The sequence below is a fragment of the Anabrus simplex genome, chromosome 5 (assembly GCF_040414725.1).
Source record: "Anabrus simplex isolate iqAnaSimp1 chromosome 5, ASM4041472v1, whole genome shotgun sequence".
Taxonomy (NCBI): Eukaryota; Metazoa; Arthropoda; class Insecta; order Orthoptera; family Tettigoniidae; genus Anabrus; species Anabrus simplex.
Genome location: NC_090269.1, coordinates 131,901,903 through 131,918,185, shown reverse-complemented (window position 1 = coordinate 131,918,185; position 16,283 = coordinate 131,901,903). Strand labels below are relative to the sequence as shown.

General features: G+C 38.0%; 1 protein-coding gene across 1 annotated transcript in view; it reads left to right on the top strand.

The window, feature by feature from the left end:
* Positions 1 to 4,317, top strand: part of LOC136874398 (zinc finger protein 585A) — a 131,142-nt gene extending 126,825 nt beyond the window's left edge. Inside the window, exon 6 of the mRNA XM_067148032.2 lies at positions 3,405 to 4,317. Within this exon, the coding sequence (XP_067004133.2) occupies positions 3,405 to 4,317 (913 nt within the window). The remainder of the gene's footprint in view (positions 1 to 3,404) is intronic.
* The last annotated feature ends 11,966 nt before the right edge of the window (positions 4,318 to 16,283 follow it).

Genomic DNA, 16,283 nt, shown 5'->3' with positions numbered 1-16,283 from the left:
ACATTGATATAGGGATTAGAAAAATGTTTTTGAAGACCTTCGTATGGAGCGTGGCATTGTATGGAAGTGATACATGGACAATAACTAGCTCAGAAAGAAAGAGGATAGAAGCTTTTGAAATGTGGTGTTACAGAAGAATGCTGAAAGTGAGATGGATAGATCGAATCATGAATGAAGAGATACTGAATCGAGTTGGTAGGAGGAGACTGATTTTTCTAAATTTTACCAGAAGAAGAAGAAATAGAATGATAGAAAGATACCCAGGACTTGTGCAGTTGGTTTTTGAGGGAAGTGTAGGTGTTAAGAACGGTAGGGGTAGACCAAGGTATGAATATGACAAGCAGATTTGAGCAGATGTAGAATGCAGCAGTTGCATGGAAATCAAAAGGTTAGCACAGGATAGGGTGATGTGGAGCGCTGCATCAAACCAGTCTATGGACTGATGACACAGTATTTCCATTAGTCTTCTTCTTCTTCTTCTTCTTCTTCTTCTTCTTGCATTCCAGCCTTCTAAGGACCACATTACAATTTCAATTCTTCCTCCTTAGTTGTTCTTTCCTTTTCTTCCAGTATTCTTTCATTCACCGTGCTTCTTTTTCCTGTCTTCAGTCTACTTTGTGCCTGTTTTTTTTTCCTTCCTCCCTTGGAATCCTTCCATTTGTAAGACTTTCTTCCTAAAGATATTTCTTTCCAATAATTCTTCTTCTCATATGTTGTTCCTTTCCAGGTCTTTCTTGACTTCTTGAATCCAGGTGGTGGTTGTTTTCTTTTCCCAAAGGTACTCGAAGATTCGTTTAGTTAGTCTATTGTCATCCATTCTATAAATGTATCCAAGAAATAGCAATCTCCTTTTTCTTATTGTTTCTGATATGTTTTCTATATTCTGGTAAATTTCATTGTTACTTCTTAATTTTCAAAACTCTGCAATTCTTACAGGACCTAATATTCTCTTTATAATTCTTCTTTCTAATATTTCTAATTTATCAAGCGTGTAGTTCAGTGCTAGACATTTACTGGCATACAGGCATTCTGGTTTCGCTACTGTGTTGTAGTGCTTTATTTTAAGCTTTGTTGATAAGCACTTTTTGTTGTAAGTATTCTTAGTTATACCGTAAGCTCTTTCCATCCATTAGTCTAATTTTCTCCCTCATCTTGCAGTAGTGTAGGTTACATAACTACTTCATTTTTTTGTTTTTTTGTTTTTTGTTTTCTTACACTTGCAACAGTGTTTTTGACAGGCCATCCAGTACTAAGGCTAAGTACTATGGTACTTTCCTAGTTTTCTTTCCCATGAAATCACATGCTAAAACTTTTTCTTTCCTATTATACGTAGTTCCAAAAACACTTAGAATTTTGTGAAATTGTCCCAGTGAGCATTAGAGATAAACCTGCTCCTTGTACCTGCCAGAAACTTGCCAGGTGAGGTGATACTCATCTCTCTGAAACTGTTCAAACCCCTACGTGCACAGACTCAACTTACGTCTCCATACTCGTCCTATGTGCATATACTCGCCTGATGTCGACTAGTTTATGCTGACATTGTACTCGTGCTCACCATTTGGGTAGTTGAGTCTTGAACCATGTGGGCAGTTTCCAGCAGCATCACGAAGTGAGGCAGTGAATGCTGTAAACCGTTTCCATGGCATAGAAATTCAGTTTAATATTCTCTGTATCATATATGAGAGAAGGAAACTGGAAATGATTAGTTGTCATCACAGAGGGCACTGTTGCCATAGTTTTCCCACTTCGTTTAAACTTAATAATATACAGTAGTTGTATACAGGATATCATACCACAGTTAAAACTGAACGAAATTAGTTTGTGCAACTTAGGTTTATGTGTCTTTAGGATAATATTAATTGATTGTAACCATAGTATGTGGTATGTTTTTCAAGTAAGGGCCATTTAAAAATAACTACACAGTGAAAGATGATTTTCAAATGCATTTATTTGCAGATTCTACATACTTTACTGTGTTTTTCAACATAGCTGCCAAGTTTGTTTAAACACTTATCAAACCTTACAACTAAGTTTAGAATACCCTCTTCATAGACACTTGCTGCCTGCTCCGGTAATGAAGAGTTCTTGATCTTGTCCTGGGACAGAGTCTGTTTGACCTTCACCTTTACAGGTGAATGTGTGTGTCTCCATTCCATGCTCTGTTGCTTTGATCGGGCGTGATATGCGAAACCTGTTTTGTCTCCTGTTACGATCTGACTCAACATGTCATCACCTTCTGTCACATAACGAGTCAAAAATGTCATTGAATACTCAAATCTGTACAAAAACATCGTCAAACACTCAAATCTGTACAAAAACAAAAGGTTCGAGTGTTTGATGATGTTTTTGACTCGTTATGCCAAAGAAGGTGACGACATGTTGAGTCAGATCGTAACAGGAGACAAAACATCGGTTTCGCATATCACGCCCGGATCGAAGCAACAGAGCATGGAATGGAGACACACTCACCTGTAAAGGTGAAGGTCAAACAGACTCTGTCCCAGCACAAGGTCAAGAACTCTTGGTTATCGGAGCAGGCAGCAAGTGTCTATGAAGAGAGTATTCAAAACTTACTTGTAAGCTATGATAAGATTTAAACTAACTTGGCGGCTGTGTTGAAAAAAAAAAGAGTAACGTATGTAGAATCTGCAAATAAATGTATTGTTTGAAAATCGTCTTTCATTTTGTAGTTATTTTCAAACGGCCCTTACTTAAAAAACATGCCTTGTATAATGTATGCCTTGCAATACACAAAATCAATGTGCCCTTGTTAGGAAATATTCTAACGGGGAACAGAACATCCAACACACAGGCACTATCATATCACCATTGTAGTGATCAAATAAACAATTTACTCATATACAGCTCAAACAAGATAAGATTTGAGCAAGAATAAACATGCTGCATGATCGTTAGTTGAACTCTAATTTCTTTCGTAGTGATGAATTTTGATTTAATGTTTTATTGTTGATAAAGGTCAATTTTTAATAAGAGCAATAAACATGTTTATTGTCATGTAATAATGTTAGGAAATGATAAAGCAACTCCGATGTTACATGACTTATTAGCAATTTGGTCTTCTTTCCACCGACTTGTCTGTTCCTTCCGCCTACATTATTTATGCTTACCTTTTCTCATTACGTGGCCCATTGAGTGATTGTCCATTGACTGGAAGCTATAGTTTATATACCTATAATTGACATTCAGCTTTTTCTTCCCCATTTTCATTCATACTGTTACTTGCAGGCAGTTGTGTATGTAATTTAAAAGAAGCCTCATTCTGTAACTAAGGTAGACTGTGATGTAATTCCATATTTTGTTATGGACTGGAAGAGTCAGCTCCTGTTGTTCCCCATCTTCCCACATACTCATGGATTTTTAAAATTATTATTTCTTCTTTATAGGTGCGGTAAACTTTTCCCTGGTGTGGGCTCTCTTCGTCTGCATGAGCTTAAAAACTGTCAGGACCCCAGTAAAAAGGTGGCTAATCATAAGTGTGAAGAATGCCCCCTTACTTTCCAGGAATTGGAAGATCTTGTACAGCACAGAAAATCTCATCATGCAGTAACACCAGATGAAAATGGCAAGTTTCCTTACAAGAAGAAATTGACGTGTGATGAATGTGGTAAAAGATTATCCTCGATTCAGAATTTAGTTAGACATAAACTGGTACATACTGGTAGTAGACCTCATGTTTGTAAACATTGTGATAAGAGCTTTACACAAAAGGCTCATCTGACAGAGCATGAACGAACACACACAGGCATTCGACCATTTGTTTGTACTGTTTGTGGTAAGACATTTTCATACCGTAGCAGTTATATACAACATCAAAGCCAGCACAATCAGAAGGGTGCAGAAACGCGACTTGCGTGTGATATTTGTGGTAAACATTTCACAGAAAAGCTACGTCTTGAACGCCACCGGTTTAAACACCTGGGAGAGCGTCCATATGCTTGTGAGGTGTGTCACAAAAGGTTTTACCAATCGAGCCACCTTTCAGACCATCGAGTGGTGCATACTCGTGAGCGCAACTTTCTATGCGACATCTGTAATAGGAGATTCATGCGCAGATCTGACCTCAGGAAACATCTTATTACACATAGTGAGATGAGGGAGATATTTCGTTGTGACAAATGTAGTCGCATGTTCCTTTCAAAACGTTTTCTTAAGATACACAAGTGTAAAGAAGAATCAAAACCTAAGGATTCACAGTCAAAAGAAAAAAGCGCCATATCACTATTTGTAAAAGGAATGGAAATTCCTACTTCTGTATGCATTATCGAACCAATTAAAGATCCTACCAAAAGTTCTTGATAAAAATGAGATTATTTTATTTGATACACTTACTTCATTTCCAGAACAAACTTCCTTGTGTTGTGTTGTTTAGTTGTTGCAAACTGTCACCTATCCCTGCAACTGTCTTTCCTTTATTCTATTATTTCTAAAATGTCCTCTAAACTCTGAAATGCAAGCTCTGATTTCATGTTGTTTGATTTTTGGTGTGTGTATTTTAACAATTGATAATTACAAATTAGACTTTCAGCTGGTGTGCATTATACTTCTTGAGTTCATGCTACATGAAAGTTTCATACAAAGCTAAAATCACATGGCACAACGTGGGATCAAACCAAGGTCCTTTTACTTTCCAGGGAATTGCAATGACCACTGATCTCTGTGATTGTATTTTTCTTTGCTGGCAAAGTTACTTAAACCGAGCAAGTTAGCCATGCGGTTAGGGGAGTGCAGCTGTGAGCTTGCTTTCAGAAGATAGCGGGTTTGAGCCCTGCTGTCAGCAGTCCTGAAGATGGTTTTCTGTGGTTTCCCATTTTCAAACCAGGCAAATGCTAGGGCTGTACCTGAATCAAGGCCACAGCCGCTTCCTTTCCACTCCTATCTCTTTCCTATCCCATCATCGCCGTGAGACCTATCTGTGTCAGTGCAAATAAAGTAACTTGTAAAAAAAAGTTAAATTGAACCTGTTGCTGTGATCATTATATTCACAGAATGTTGTCAGAACAAATCCCCCGAGTTCTATCTCATATTGTGCTATGTTATTTTAACTTCATACTAAACACCTAATGCAGATGCGGACGAGATAATTATCTCGTGGCTCTTCACTTAAGCTCCCTCAAATAACAAGTGGTTGTGGTGGGAAAAGCCAACTGTACCACACAGTCATTTGGACATGTTCACGATGTTTTGAACTGTCATATGACTTCTGATTTCAAACTGCTAAAAATTACTTTTAATCATTATTTGTGGCACTACTATGAGAAGAAATAATAAAAGTGCGAATGATAGTATTGGAGTTAAGTCCATAGCCGCTTTCTTCCCAATCCTAGCCCTTTTCTATCCTATCATCACCATTAGGCCTGTGTCGTTGCAACATAAATCAAAAGAACAAAAACAAAATGGTCTTGCTGCTAAGATGAGGGAGGTATCACTGCTACTACCACCCTCAAAGTCCACAAGTCATCCATTGTTTGATATCTTTCTTTAGATTATCAAAATTAACTCTTCCACTTTCATGTAGCTTACCTAAACTTAAGGCAAGGCGACACTCCGGAGATAAAAATCAATATTTTGATCATTTTGGTGAAATTTGTTTTATGACTGAAATAGAAAGGATTGGGTTTCTTCCTTCGTGTCACAAAGTTATTCTGCTGAATTCAAACAATTTATCACTGTAATAATGCTTTGTTTGCCAGTTTGCACACAGCAGAAAGGGGTGTTGTAGCATCTGCTGAACTGCTTTGTTAGGTAATGATGTCATTGTCATGTTTCCATTCGATCAAATGTGCCTGTTCTTTGTAATTACACATCCAGGGGATGGGCCAATAGCCAAAAGCCTCCCACTCTGATATATTTATACAAAATCAAGCTGTAAGATCTAGGTACCATATTTCTGAATGAATTTATAAAGCCTGTTACGGACTAATATTTTATTACTTGACTGTCATTGAGCAACATTGTATGCTTGTATTGGTATTTGTGATGGCACTACAATAGTGCCGACAACTACAAGTTTTGTTATTCTTGTATATTTCATCTTTGTTGCAAGTTCTGTGGTGGTAGCCAGTCTGTTTACTTTTGTGAAGTATGCGCGCAAGGAACTTCTTGTAGTTGTGTATCAAGATACTAATCTTATTGAAAGATAGTGTGCTGTAATAATTGATAGCTTGTATGCAAGGGAGTAAACAATATGGGTAAACATAAATCAGCCTTATCTAAGCGACAAAATGCTAGACATTTGATAGGAAAGAGATGGGGATCAGCTATTGGCGAACAGGAATCTCCATTGAAGAAACAAGGGACAAAAGGTCATGAAATGTTATCGGAAGCAACCAAGGATAATATAGTACTGAAGTTGCCAAAACTTCAGATAGGAGCCCAATGTGCAAAGTGAAAGGGGAGGGGGGCTCCTGAGTAAACAGAGGGATCGCCGTAGAGTGAAACAAAGTGTCTGCAGTTATTTGGAGAAGGAGAAGAAGAGACAAGCTTCCAGAGTTGCCAACAGTCATGCAGAAGCTGCTAAGAAAGAAAAGTAAGGAAAAACATACAGTTCTGGTGACTTTTAGGTAATGGATCGGGAAGAAAATGTCCTTAGAACTTTGCTTTAATTTTCCTGCCAATTGTAATTTTTACATTTAAATCCCATTTTTCTCCCATAATATGCAGCCAATTGTTACAAAATTTGTATGGTATATGTATCACAGCTATATTAAGAAACCTACATATGGAATTTTTGATTGCAGAATTTTTTCAAGTAGTAGAGATTTTTAAGTCTAAAATGTTAAGAGCATAAAAATTACACAAATTTTAGTACGATATATCTCCTTATATAAATTATGTACAGAAAATTCAATATGTAGTGCTTTTAAAAGAAGTATTATCTACCCAATTACAAATATTCATTAACATGTTAATTAAATTTAATGAAAAAATGGAATTAAGAATTTTTTAAAAAAAATTTTGTTGGAAAAGCTTTTAATTGTACATGAATGAAATGTTAGTGATATCTCTACTTTTATATAGGTGATATTCCCACAAAGTTTCATGAAAATCCATGCATTTGGTAAAAGTATATTTTTATCTCCGCAGTGTCACCTTAACATTATTTAGAGCAAGGTGGCCATTTCGTTACATTTAGGGGCCAATGTTCAGAATTTAAACTTAACTGAATGCATCGACTTAGAACAGCCGGGGATTTCAGAACAAACCATACAGGATCGTGTATTATTCTGGCAGTTAACCTTTCAAGGTGTCTTTCCAGAGTCTCTCACCAGCAGACAGAGTACAGGCACCACCCGACCGAAGTGGACCGAGGAAAGGAAACAAGCACACAGCCAAAGAAAAAACAGAATTTCCATACAAGGAGTCGAAACGAGCCCCGTGGTCCTCAGTAGGCCCAAACGACAAGAAGAAGAAGAAGAAGAAGAAGAAGACTGAATGCATACTTTTCCGTGTCAATACTTACATGCATTTCAAATTATCAGTATTATATCATTTTACTTTTATAGATAATAATAATAATAATAATAATAATAATAATAACATCATGGAATTGGTATGGTTGTCCCAAGTTCATCACTCCAGATGAAAGAAATTGCATGTTTGTATTCATGTGGAGATTTGAAATGGTGTCTTGCCAGTACTGTGGAACTATCAATTCAACAGACTTCGGATTTATTGAACGTAACATGATAAATAAATTCAAATAACAAGAATATTTAAAAATTAAAAAAATAATACGATGGATAACAATCGGTAGCGATAAGTAGTTTTCATTACTTGTAACTTTGGCTCAATTTGTGAAAATTCTTCCTATTTTGTGTGCACTCATAATTGTTTGTGTGCATCCATGTGCTTAGTTCAATATTATCCATTGAAAGAAGGTTGACAGGAAGTTCCTCTAGTTTTGTGCTTGTGATATATTTGAGATAACTGTATGAAATAGGTGTCCTTTTAAGTTAAATGGTTGTTTTGAGAGAGTGTTTAATATATCAGGTAGTGTTATCCATCATGTCTGTGCTGGTTTTCATTGTGCTTTTTGTGTTAAATGTAATGTTGGTGAATTGACATTAATGATGTCAATCTTGTTCATAGATATTATGATGCATTGATTTTGTAACTATATTTTATGCATCAGTACCCAAGGAGTAATGATAAACGTATTTTATTATTAGCACATAGCTGTACTCAATCAAACTAGTAGCCTCCAGTGAGGTTGTCGATGTTCTGCTGTGAGAGTCATCTATGTCTATGTGCTCGACTATTAACATTTCACATCTTGATTTGATTAGATTCAGCTGTTACAGGGTTTTGAGGTATTTAGTGATTGGTTCAGTCTAATTTTTTGTAATTTATTGATCTTTGTACAGAGATTTGCATTGTAGTGATGTTTTTCATCTCATATTATTATTCAGTATATTTTTATGGGTTATTTTTAGTGATTATTATTTAATTGATCTCATAGTTCAAATTTTGAAAGTAAGTAAGTAAATTCATGTCCTCATCCTGAGGTGGTGCAGTTCTTCAGGCACACCCCCAATAGAGGTGAGCTGCATGTGCCATTTTAACCACATACCAGCCCTCCTGCCATTATTCTTAAATTTCTGGCAGTACTGTGAATCAAACCCGGGTCCCTGAGGACGGCAGCTAATAGTGCTAATCGTTATGCTATGGATGCAGAAATTTGTAAACAATAACCTATTATGAGCTTATATTTTCTCTGCTTAATAATGAATATTTTTATTCTATACTACTACTACTTTAATTCAGTTAGTAATAATGCTTTTCTAAATGTGCCATCATACTCTCCAGCATTTCTCTATTCTTTGTTTCCTTTAAATTTTATCTTGCCAGGCTGAGTGGCTCAGATGGTCGAGGCGCTGGCCTTCTGACCCAACTAGGTAGGTTCGATTCTGTCTCAGTCTGGTGGTTCCGTGGTTTCCCATTTTCACACCAGGCAAGTGCTGGGGCTGTACCTTAATTAAGGCAACGGCCGCTTCCTTCCCACTCCTAGCCCTTCCCTCCTGTCCCATCGTCGCCATAAGACTTATCTGTGTCGGTGCGACGTAAAGCAACTAGCAAAAAAAAAAAAAAAAAAAAAAAACAGGTCTGGTGGTATTTGAAGGTTCTCAGATATGTCAGTCTCATGTTGGTATAGATTTACTGGCACATAAAAAACTCCTGCAGGACTAATTTCCGGCACATCTGTGTCTCCAAAAACCGTAAAAGTAGTTAGTGGGGCATAAAGCAAATAACATTATTTAGTTTTGTTATTTGTAATCAGGAGGTTAATGAGTCTATCATAGTCAGAAACTTATGATGGTTGGTGTCCCTGTCTCCACTGCAGTAAATTATTCAGATCTCTAAACTTAATGCATATAAGCAGACCTCACCCAAAGGAACACCGTGTAAATTTATTAAAGCAACTATCAAGACCTATCTTTGCAGTCCTGTCTAAAATAGTTTGATGAAACTAATGATAATAGTCTTGCGACTGATAATCTTGCCGCTGTAAATAAAAAGCCAACTTACAATGACATCCTATCCTATTGGGTACCTCAGTTCTGTAGGTATCTTGAGACTGAGAAAACTGTTGAAGATTTTACTGTGTTTCTTACTAAACATCCAGTGACCAATTATGAAGGTCCTGGAAAGAATAAAGAAAACACTTTAGAAGGACTGTACAAGAACACTACCATTGCTCAGTGGCGAAACTACTTGGAGTCATTTGAGGCAATGCGTACCCTAAGAAATAGGATTAAATTATATAAATATCATAAAAAATGTATCTGCTGTTGTTGTTGTGCTAAACTGCAATAATCTCTATGTGCTACATGGTGACAGCAGACTATGTGCTTTGCTGATCACCCCCTAGATGGTAACAGCGGACTACTTGTTCTGACAGGGAGGCAAGACGCAAATTGACTCACCCAGGACTTTTGTTTTGTTTTGTTTGCGTTCCTCCAGCTTTGGGACTTGGGAGCGGGGTGATGGAGGAACGTTAGGTTACTGCCCGCACTCCTCTCGCCTCAAGGTCTAGGGCCCGTTGAGGCATGCCTCTTCTGCTATTTGAGCGTGTAGAAACTCCCAGCGCGATGACGAAAATGATGTATCATATTGTTGATTGTGTAAGTGCGCACGCTATTCTTTTGAATTAATAGGCAATCATTGCATTATTAGCATTATGAGTTTATGTCAGTTGTCTAAAACAAGACTGACATCATCTGGTTGAAAGTTGGGTTCAAATAATGAGTGAAGTAGGCCCTTTCAGGAACTTAACAAGTTTTTTAATAATATGATAAATTTCGCACAATGTGCATTTAGTTCTTACAGAAACTTGTCAAGGAGTTTTGTCTTTTGTTGCACAATGTCAGATGATATTGGTCACAGTAGGCTCCGCATAATTTACACTTGCAGTTATCGTCCGGGTCATGGAATATAATATCTGTTAGGCATATCCGATGATGGAAACCGTGTACGGTATATCTTGTCAATACATGACGTAGATCATATCTGGCTTGCGTCCATTCCCTATATATCATCGCATCTGTTGAATAAAACGCTGGCCATATCTCTTGTCTCTTCTTATTGAGTTCCTGCAATACATCCAAGTAGGCTTTGGTAGCTGGTAGAAGCAGGTCGAGGCGGAGGTCTTCGATGAAAAATTGCTCTTTTGAAGAAGTTGGCTTTGACCTTTTCTATGTCTTCGAAATTTTTTTTCTTTAGGTGTGTCCAGATGGTTTCCAGTCCATATGTTATGATGGGAGCAATTTTTAAGCGAAACAGTGTGTTAGCTGTGGGCAAGAATAGTTGTCTTAGGTTCTTTATGCTATTAATTGCTGTCTTTGCTGCGATGGTTCGTTCTTTTATGTGAAGGTCATAGACATCTCCACTCGTCTGAAGTCTGATTCCTAAGTATTTGAAATGCAGTATGCTCTTCATCGGAATATTCATATACATGATGACGTCATTTGCTGATAGTCTGCCTCCTCTTCTGAATGTCATTTTTACCGTTTTGCTACTATTTTTAGTAAGCTCATTCTTTTCTGCCCTTGTTGTAAGTTTGCTGAAGGCTGTTCAAATGTTTTCCAAGTTTTGTGATACTATGACCATGTCGTCTGCGTAAGCGTAGATTTCACATTTTCTGTGTCTATTTCTCTAGGTACTTCTGCGGTGGCTATTATGAAAAGTAGAGGACTCGAGGGATCGCCTTGTAGAACTCCATTTGTTTGATTCATAGGGTCTGTTGTGGATACTCTATTGTCTTTTACTATTTGATTGTTTGACAGAATATTTTGTATCAATCTTGTTACTGGGTTCTTTCCAACTATTCTTTCTAATTTCTCCATTATAAGTTCTGGGGCTGTACCTTAATTAAGGCCACGGCCGCTTCCTTCCAACTCCTAGGCCTTTCCTATCCCATCGTCGCCATAAGACCTATCTGTGTCGGTGCGACGTAAAGCTCGTAGCAAAAACCATTATAAGTTTTCTATATAACAAGTCAAAGGCTTCTGTGAAGTCTATAAATATTGCATGAAGTTTCCCTCTTGGTAGTTCCAACGCTGTTTCTATGTCTTTCTGCAAGCAACTTACTGCTTGGATTGTGGATTTCTGTTTGGTGAAACCAAATTGTTGTTCAGGGATTGCGTGAGATGTCATTTTGCTAACTCTTTTGGCCAGGAGGCCTGTCAGAATTTTCAGTGGAGAGCATTCCAGTTTTTTTAACTATTTAAAATATAAACCGTTCTCTTCTTGGACTTACGAAGAGAAGTGTGAAGCCAAAAATAAAAGATGGATGCCTAATATTAAGTATTTTTATGGCAAAGTAGCTAGAAAATTTCAATTTTCTTGGTATATGCGGTACTCGTGGTTGACAGCCTGTTCCGAAAGCAAAAACATTCTTTGTTATTCGTGTGTTTTATTTGGTGGTGAAAAGGAATAGAGTTTAAATGGGGTAACTGTTACAAATGTTTCTTAGAAAGTCGGAGAAGCATCAAAATTCAAATAAACATGTTCAGAATAAAAAGAGATTCCGTTTACTGGGCTGGGGCGCAGGAGGATAGAACATGCTTTATCTGAAGGTGCAAGAATTCAAATCATTAAACATAATGAAGCCTTGAAATAAAATCGACTTCTTGTTGTGAGACTTGTTGATATTGTGTATTTTCTTGGGAAACAGGAGATTGGATTTCAAGGTCATTTTGAAGGGAAAGACTCGATCAACAGAGGCAATTACCTAGAATTGTTAGATCTTCTTTCAAAACAGGAATAGTACATTCGAGATCATCTCCAGTCCACGTTGGGCTTTAACACGTTGTGTGCCAAGGCGATTGTAGCACACTATTCCACTGGTGCCAGGCATGAATTTCAATAGTATTCTGCTGGTGCCACAGAAATTATACGTTTTGTAGGCTGTTTATATAATATTGGGATACATTAATATGATGTACCAAGTCAACATTATCTCATCATACCAAGGTTATGTATGACGCCATACGTTGTCACATAAATTTTTACTAAGCATAAAATATAGCGCGACGCCATACGGTGTCACAGAATTTTTTGATGCTTTATGTGGAATTTACAACACAAATTTCAAATATATCAAATTTATGTTATAATTCAAACTAACACAATATTTATGAAAACGTGCTGAAATACAAAACAAGTCCTTATATTACATTACATATTGTTATCCCCGTTATACCCTGCCTGTCGTAAGAGGCGACTGAAAAGGGGCGACCTAGGCGCAGATACGGATTGAGGTTTGGTACCATCTGTTGGACCACCTATGGATGGGAAGAGTTGAATACATCCACACGTAATTCCTGCCTGTCGTAGAAGGCGTAGAAGGGTCATGTGGGCATCGGTCTGCTCTTTATTTTTTTTGAAGGGTAGTTGTAGACTGATTCAAAATTCTTGATGTGCATCCTCCTTTGGCTAGAGAAGTATCAGTTTGAAGATTTAGATGCTTCTGGCTTGTAAAGTGAATATCTTTCTGTGTCCCTACACAAGGACCGCAGTTATCATTGTTCACATGATTGTGTACACCATTTTCACCAGCATCGTCCCCACCTATAATGTCAGTGTCACCACTGTTTTCCACATCATTCGATACATACAAAATGCTGTCAGTGCACTCAACGTCACTAGCGTTAGACTCACTGTCATCAACACTTACATCTTTCTGTCCATCAGAATCCATAAGTAATTCACAAATATCCAATTCACTAATTCTCTTCTTGGTAAGTCACCATTTCTACCAAGAATATTACATATATCTTCCATTTCTTTATATTTTTGCACAACTATACAAACTGAATGATCATTCGCACATAAACGAGGGAAAAAACAATGCCTGGGGCGCTTTCACTTGTGAGAATGATCACTGGCCAGTCAGTGATTTCGGAAGAATACTGTGGCGCCAAACGGTGGCAGATAGTAGCAATACATAGCTGGAATAGACCCTGTAGTTTGCACTTCACGCAGTACCAATTTTACATGCATAGATGTCACAGGTGATTTTCTACAGTGATTCACTCGAAACTCTGCTGTGCCGCCGTATGGCGTCATGCCGACTCTAGTTTCAAGACCTGTGTGGCGCCCAACGTGTTAAAGGCACATCAAGCAAAATACAGAATGAATTGAGTCTGTAGCTACCATAATTCAGGAGACGATCAAAGCAGAGTTAGATTCTTGTGATTTCATTGGTATTCAGGGGGATGAGACAAATGTATCAAATAGATCTCAAGTCATTGTAATATTCTGATTCTGCTTAAAACAGGGTCCCACAGAAAGATTTATAGGCTTTTATGATGTTTCAATTGGTATGATTGCTCCGGGCTTACCAGAATTAATTGCCAATTTTCTGCGAAACATATGATGGGTACTCCACAATAGCAGGAAAGTATGGAGGTGTTCAGCATTACATTAAACAAGTTTGTCCAAGAGAAATATTTCAACACTGTTATGCCCACAAGTTAAACGTTGTTCATCTCCATTGCTCCGAAACAATACAAAGTAAAGTTAGGCGGGCTCTTCATTCATAACCTGACAGTGTTTCATTCATTTTGTGGTGGTGGTAATTGTTGTTTTAAGAGGAAGTACAACTAGGCAATCATCCTCTATACAACATTAATCAGAGAAAAAAAATGGAAGGGATCCAACACTTTGAAAAATGAAGGTATCGGCCAAAGAAAGGCAAGGGACACAAAGGGCATGAAAATGAAAGCCTCCCTAGGCATCGAGTGCTGTAATACCCTCGGGGTTGGAAAAGAAGAAGAATATACCAAGAAAGGTCAGATAGGATAGATAAAAGTGAGGAGCCTTGTACAAGTAAATGAAAGAAATGCCAGGACTCAGCTCAGGGCCCGTCTTCGCTAACCCACGCTCCCAAGTTCAGAGCCCCTGGGGCTCCTTTTAGTCGCCTCTTACGGCAGGCAGGGGATACTGTGGGTGTTATTCTACCACCCCGCCCACAGGTGGACATTCATTTTGTAATCCTCAAAGAGAGCTCATCTTCTGGAATCCAAAGGATTAAGACTTCCACAAGTATGCACTTCTAGAGCAGTCCACACAATATTTTCACACTATGATGATGTAAGACATTGCAGAGAATGATGAGGGTTGGGATAGTGAGTTGTACAATTCTGCTGTTGGGTTGCTTAACATAATAAGGCCCAATTCATTTATTTGCTCTGTCTCTATAGATAATTTTTTATTTATACTGAAATTAGGAAAAGCACTGGTATCCTCCAGGACATGCGATCAGAAAACACGGTATCCTCTTGTGTTGAAAAATGTTGTAAGATAAATAGTGAGATAAACGTAGATGACAGGACATTCCAAACGCTCAATATCTTAACATACCGTATGAAGTTCATGATGCCTTAATTATGCAAATGGAAATACGGTTTGACAATTTTAAAAACACCCAATTTTTTGAGTTGTTGGATCTAACTCACTTCTTAGTGTATAAAGAAAAGCTTCACTGCCGTTAAACTGAACAATCTTATGAACATATACCCCTTTATGAATAAGGAAATATGGGAAAATGAATTGATAAACATTTATTCTGATATAGAAAAAAATTGCCCCCTCAAAAACGTTTACATTATATTGTCCTCAATGACCTTGAAGCAGTACGGTATATGTGGAAGTGTCAAAAATGATTGGCACAATATTAACATTTTCTGTGACCATGGCTTCCTCTGAAAGGAGTATGAGTACTCTGAAGAGGATAAAAACATACTTGTGTAATACAATGAACAATGGAAGACTCAGCAGTCTTAGTACCATTTCTGTCAAGAAAAAGCTTGTGAAGGAATTGATGAGTGATCAACTATTGAAGGATCATGTGATTGATCATTTTGCAACCAAGAAAACTCGACAATTGGAACTACTCTACAAGAAACTTTAAGGTAAGGTTTCCTGCCTACCCATTCATCAACTAATAGCTTCGCCACTGCCGTTGCTATTCAATCGTCCAGGAAGACCCATTTTAAGAGGAAAGAAAAGTTTGTATATCAAGTAACACAGTTCCACTACTAAGATCAATGAAGGGCTGTTAAGTCAATTTTCCTGGGTAATAAGTCTGTCTGCAAAGGTAGTCCTGAGGTTAATTTTGAGCTCTTCAGTAGTCAATTTTCAAATGAACATAATTAATATGTGATAATTATTTTCTGCTGGTAATGAAAAGTGTCTGCCACTGTGGTGTAGTGGTTAGCATGATTAGCTGCCACCCTGGAAGCCTGGGTTCGATTCCCAGCTCTGCCAAGAAATTTGAAAAGTGGCACCAGGGCTGGAACGGGGTCTACTAAGCCTCAGGAGGTCAACTGAGTAGAGGTGGGTTCGATTGCCACCTCAGCCAACCTCGAAGCTGTTTTCCGTGGTTTGCCACTTCTCCAGGCAAATGCCGGGATGGTACCTAACTTATGGCCACGGCCGCTTCCTTCCCTCTTCCTTGCCTGTCCTTTCCAATCTCCCCATCCCACCACAAGGCCTCTGTTCAGCATAGCAGGTGAGGCCGCCTGGGCGAGGTACTGGCCATTCTCCCCAGTTGTATCCCCGACCCAAAGTCTGAAGCTCTGGAACACTGTCCTTGAGGTGGTAGAGGTGGGATCCCTCGCTGAATCCGAGGGAAAAACCTACCCCGGAGGGTAAACAGATTAAGAAGAAAAAGAAGGTAATGAAAAGTGAAGTGTCTTCTTTGGTTAAGGATTATAATCCTGTTATTATGAGAGATGAAATGGACAGAGCAATTAAAGCAA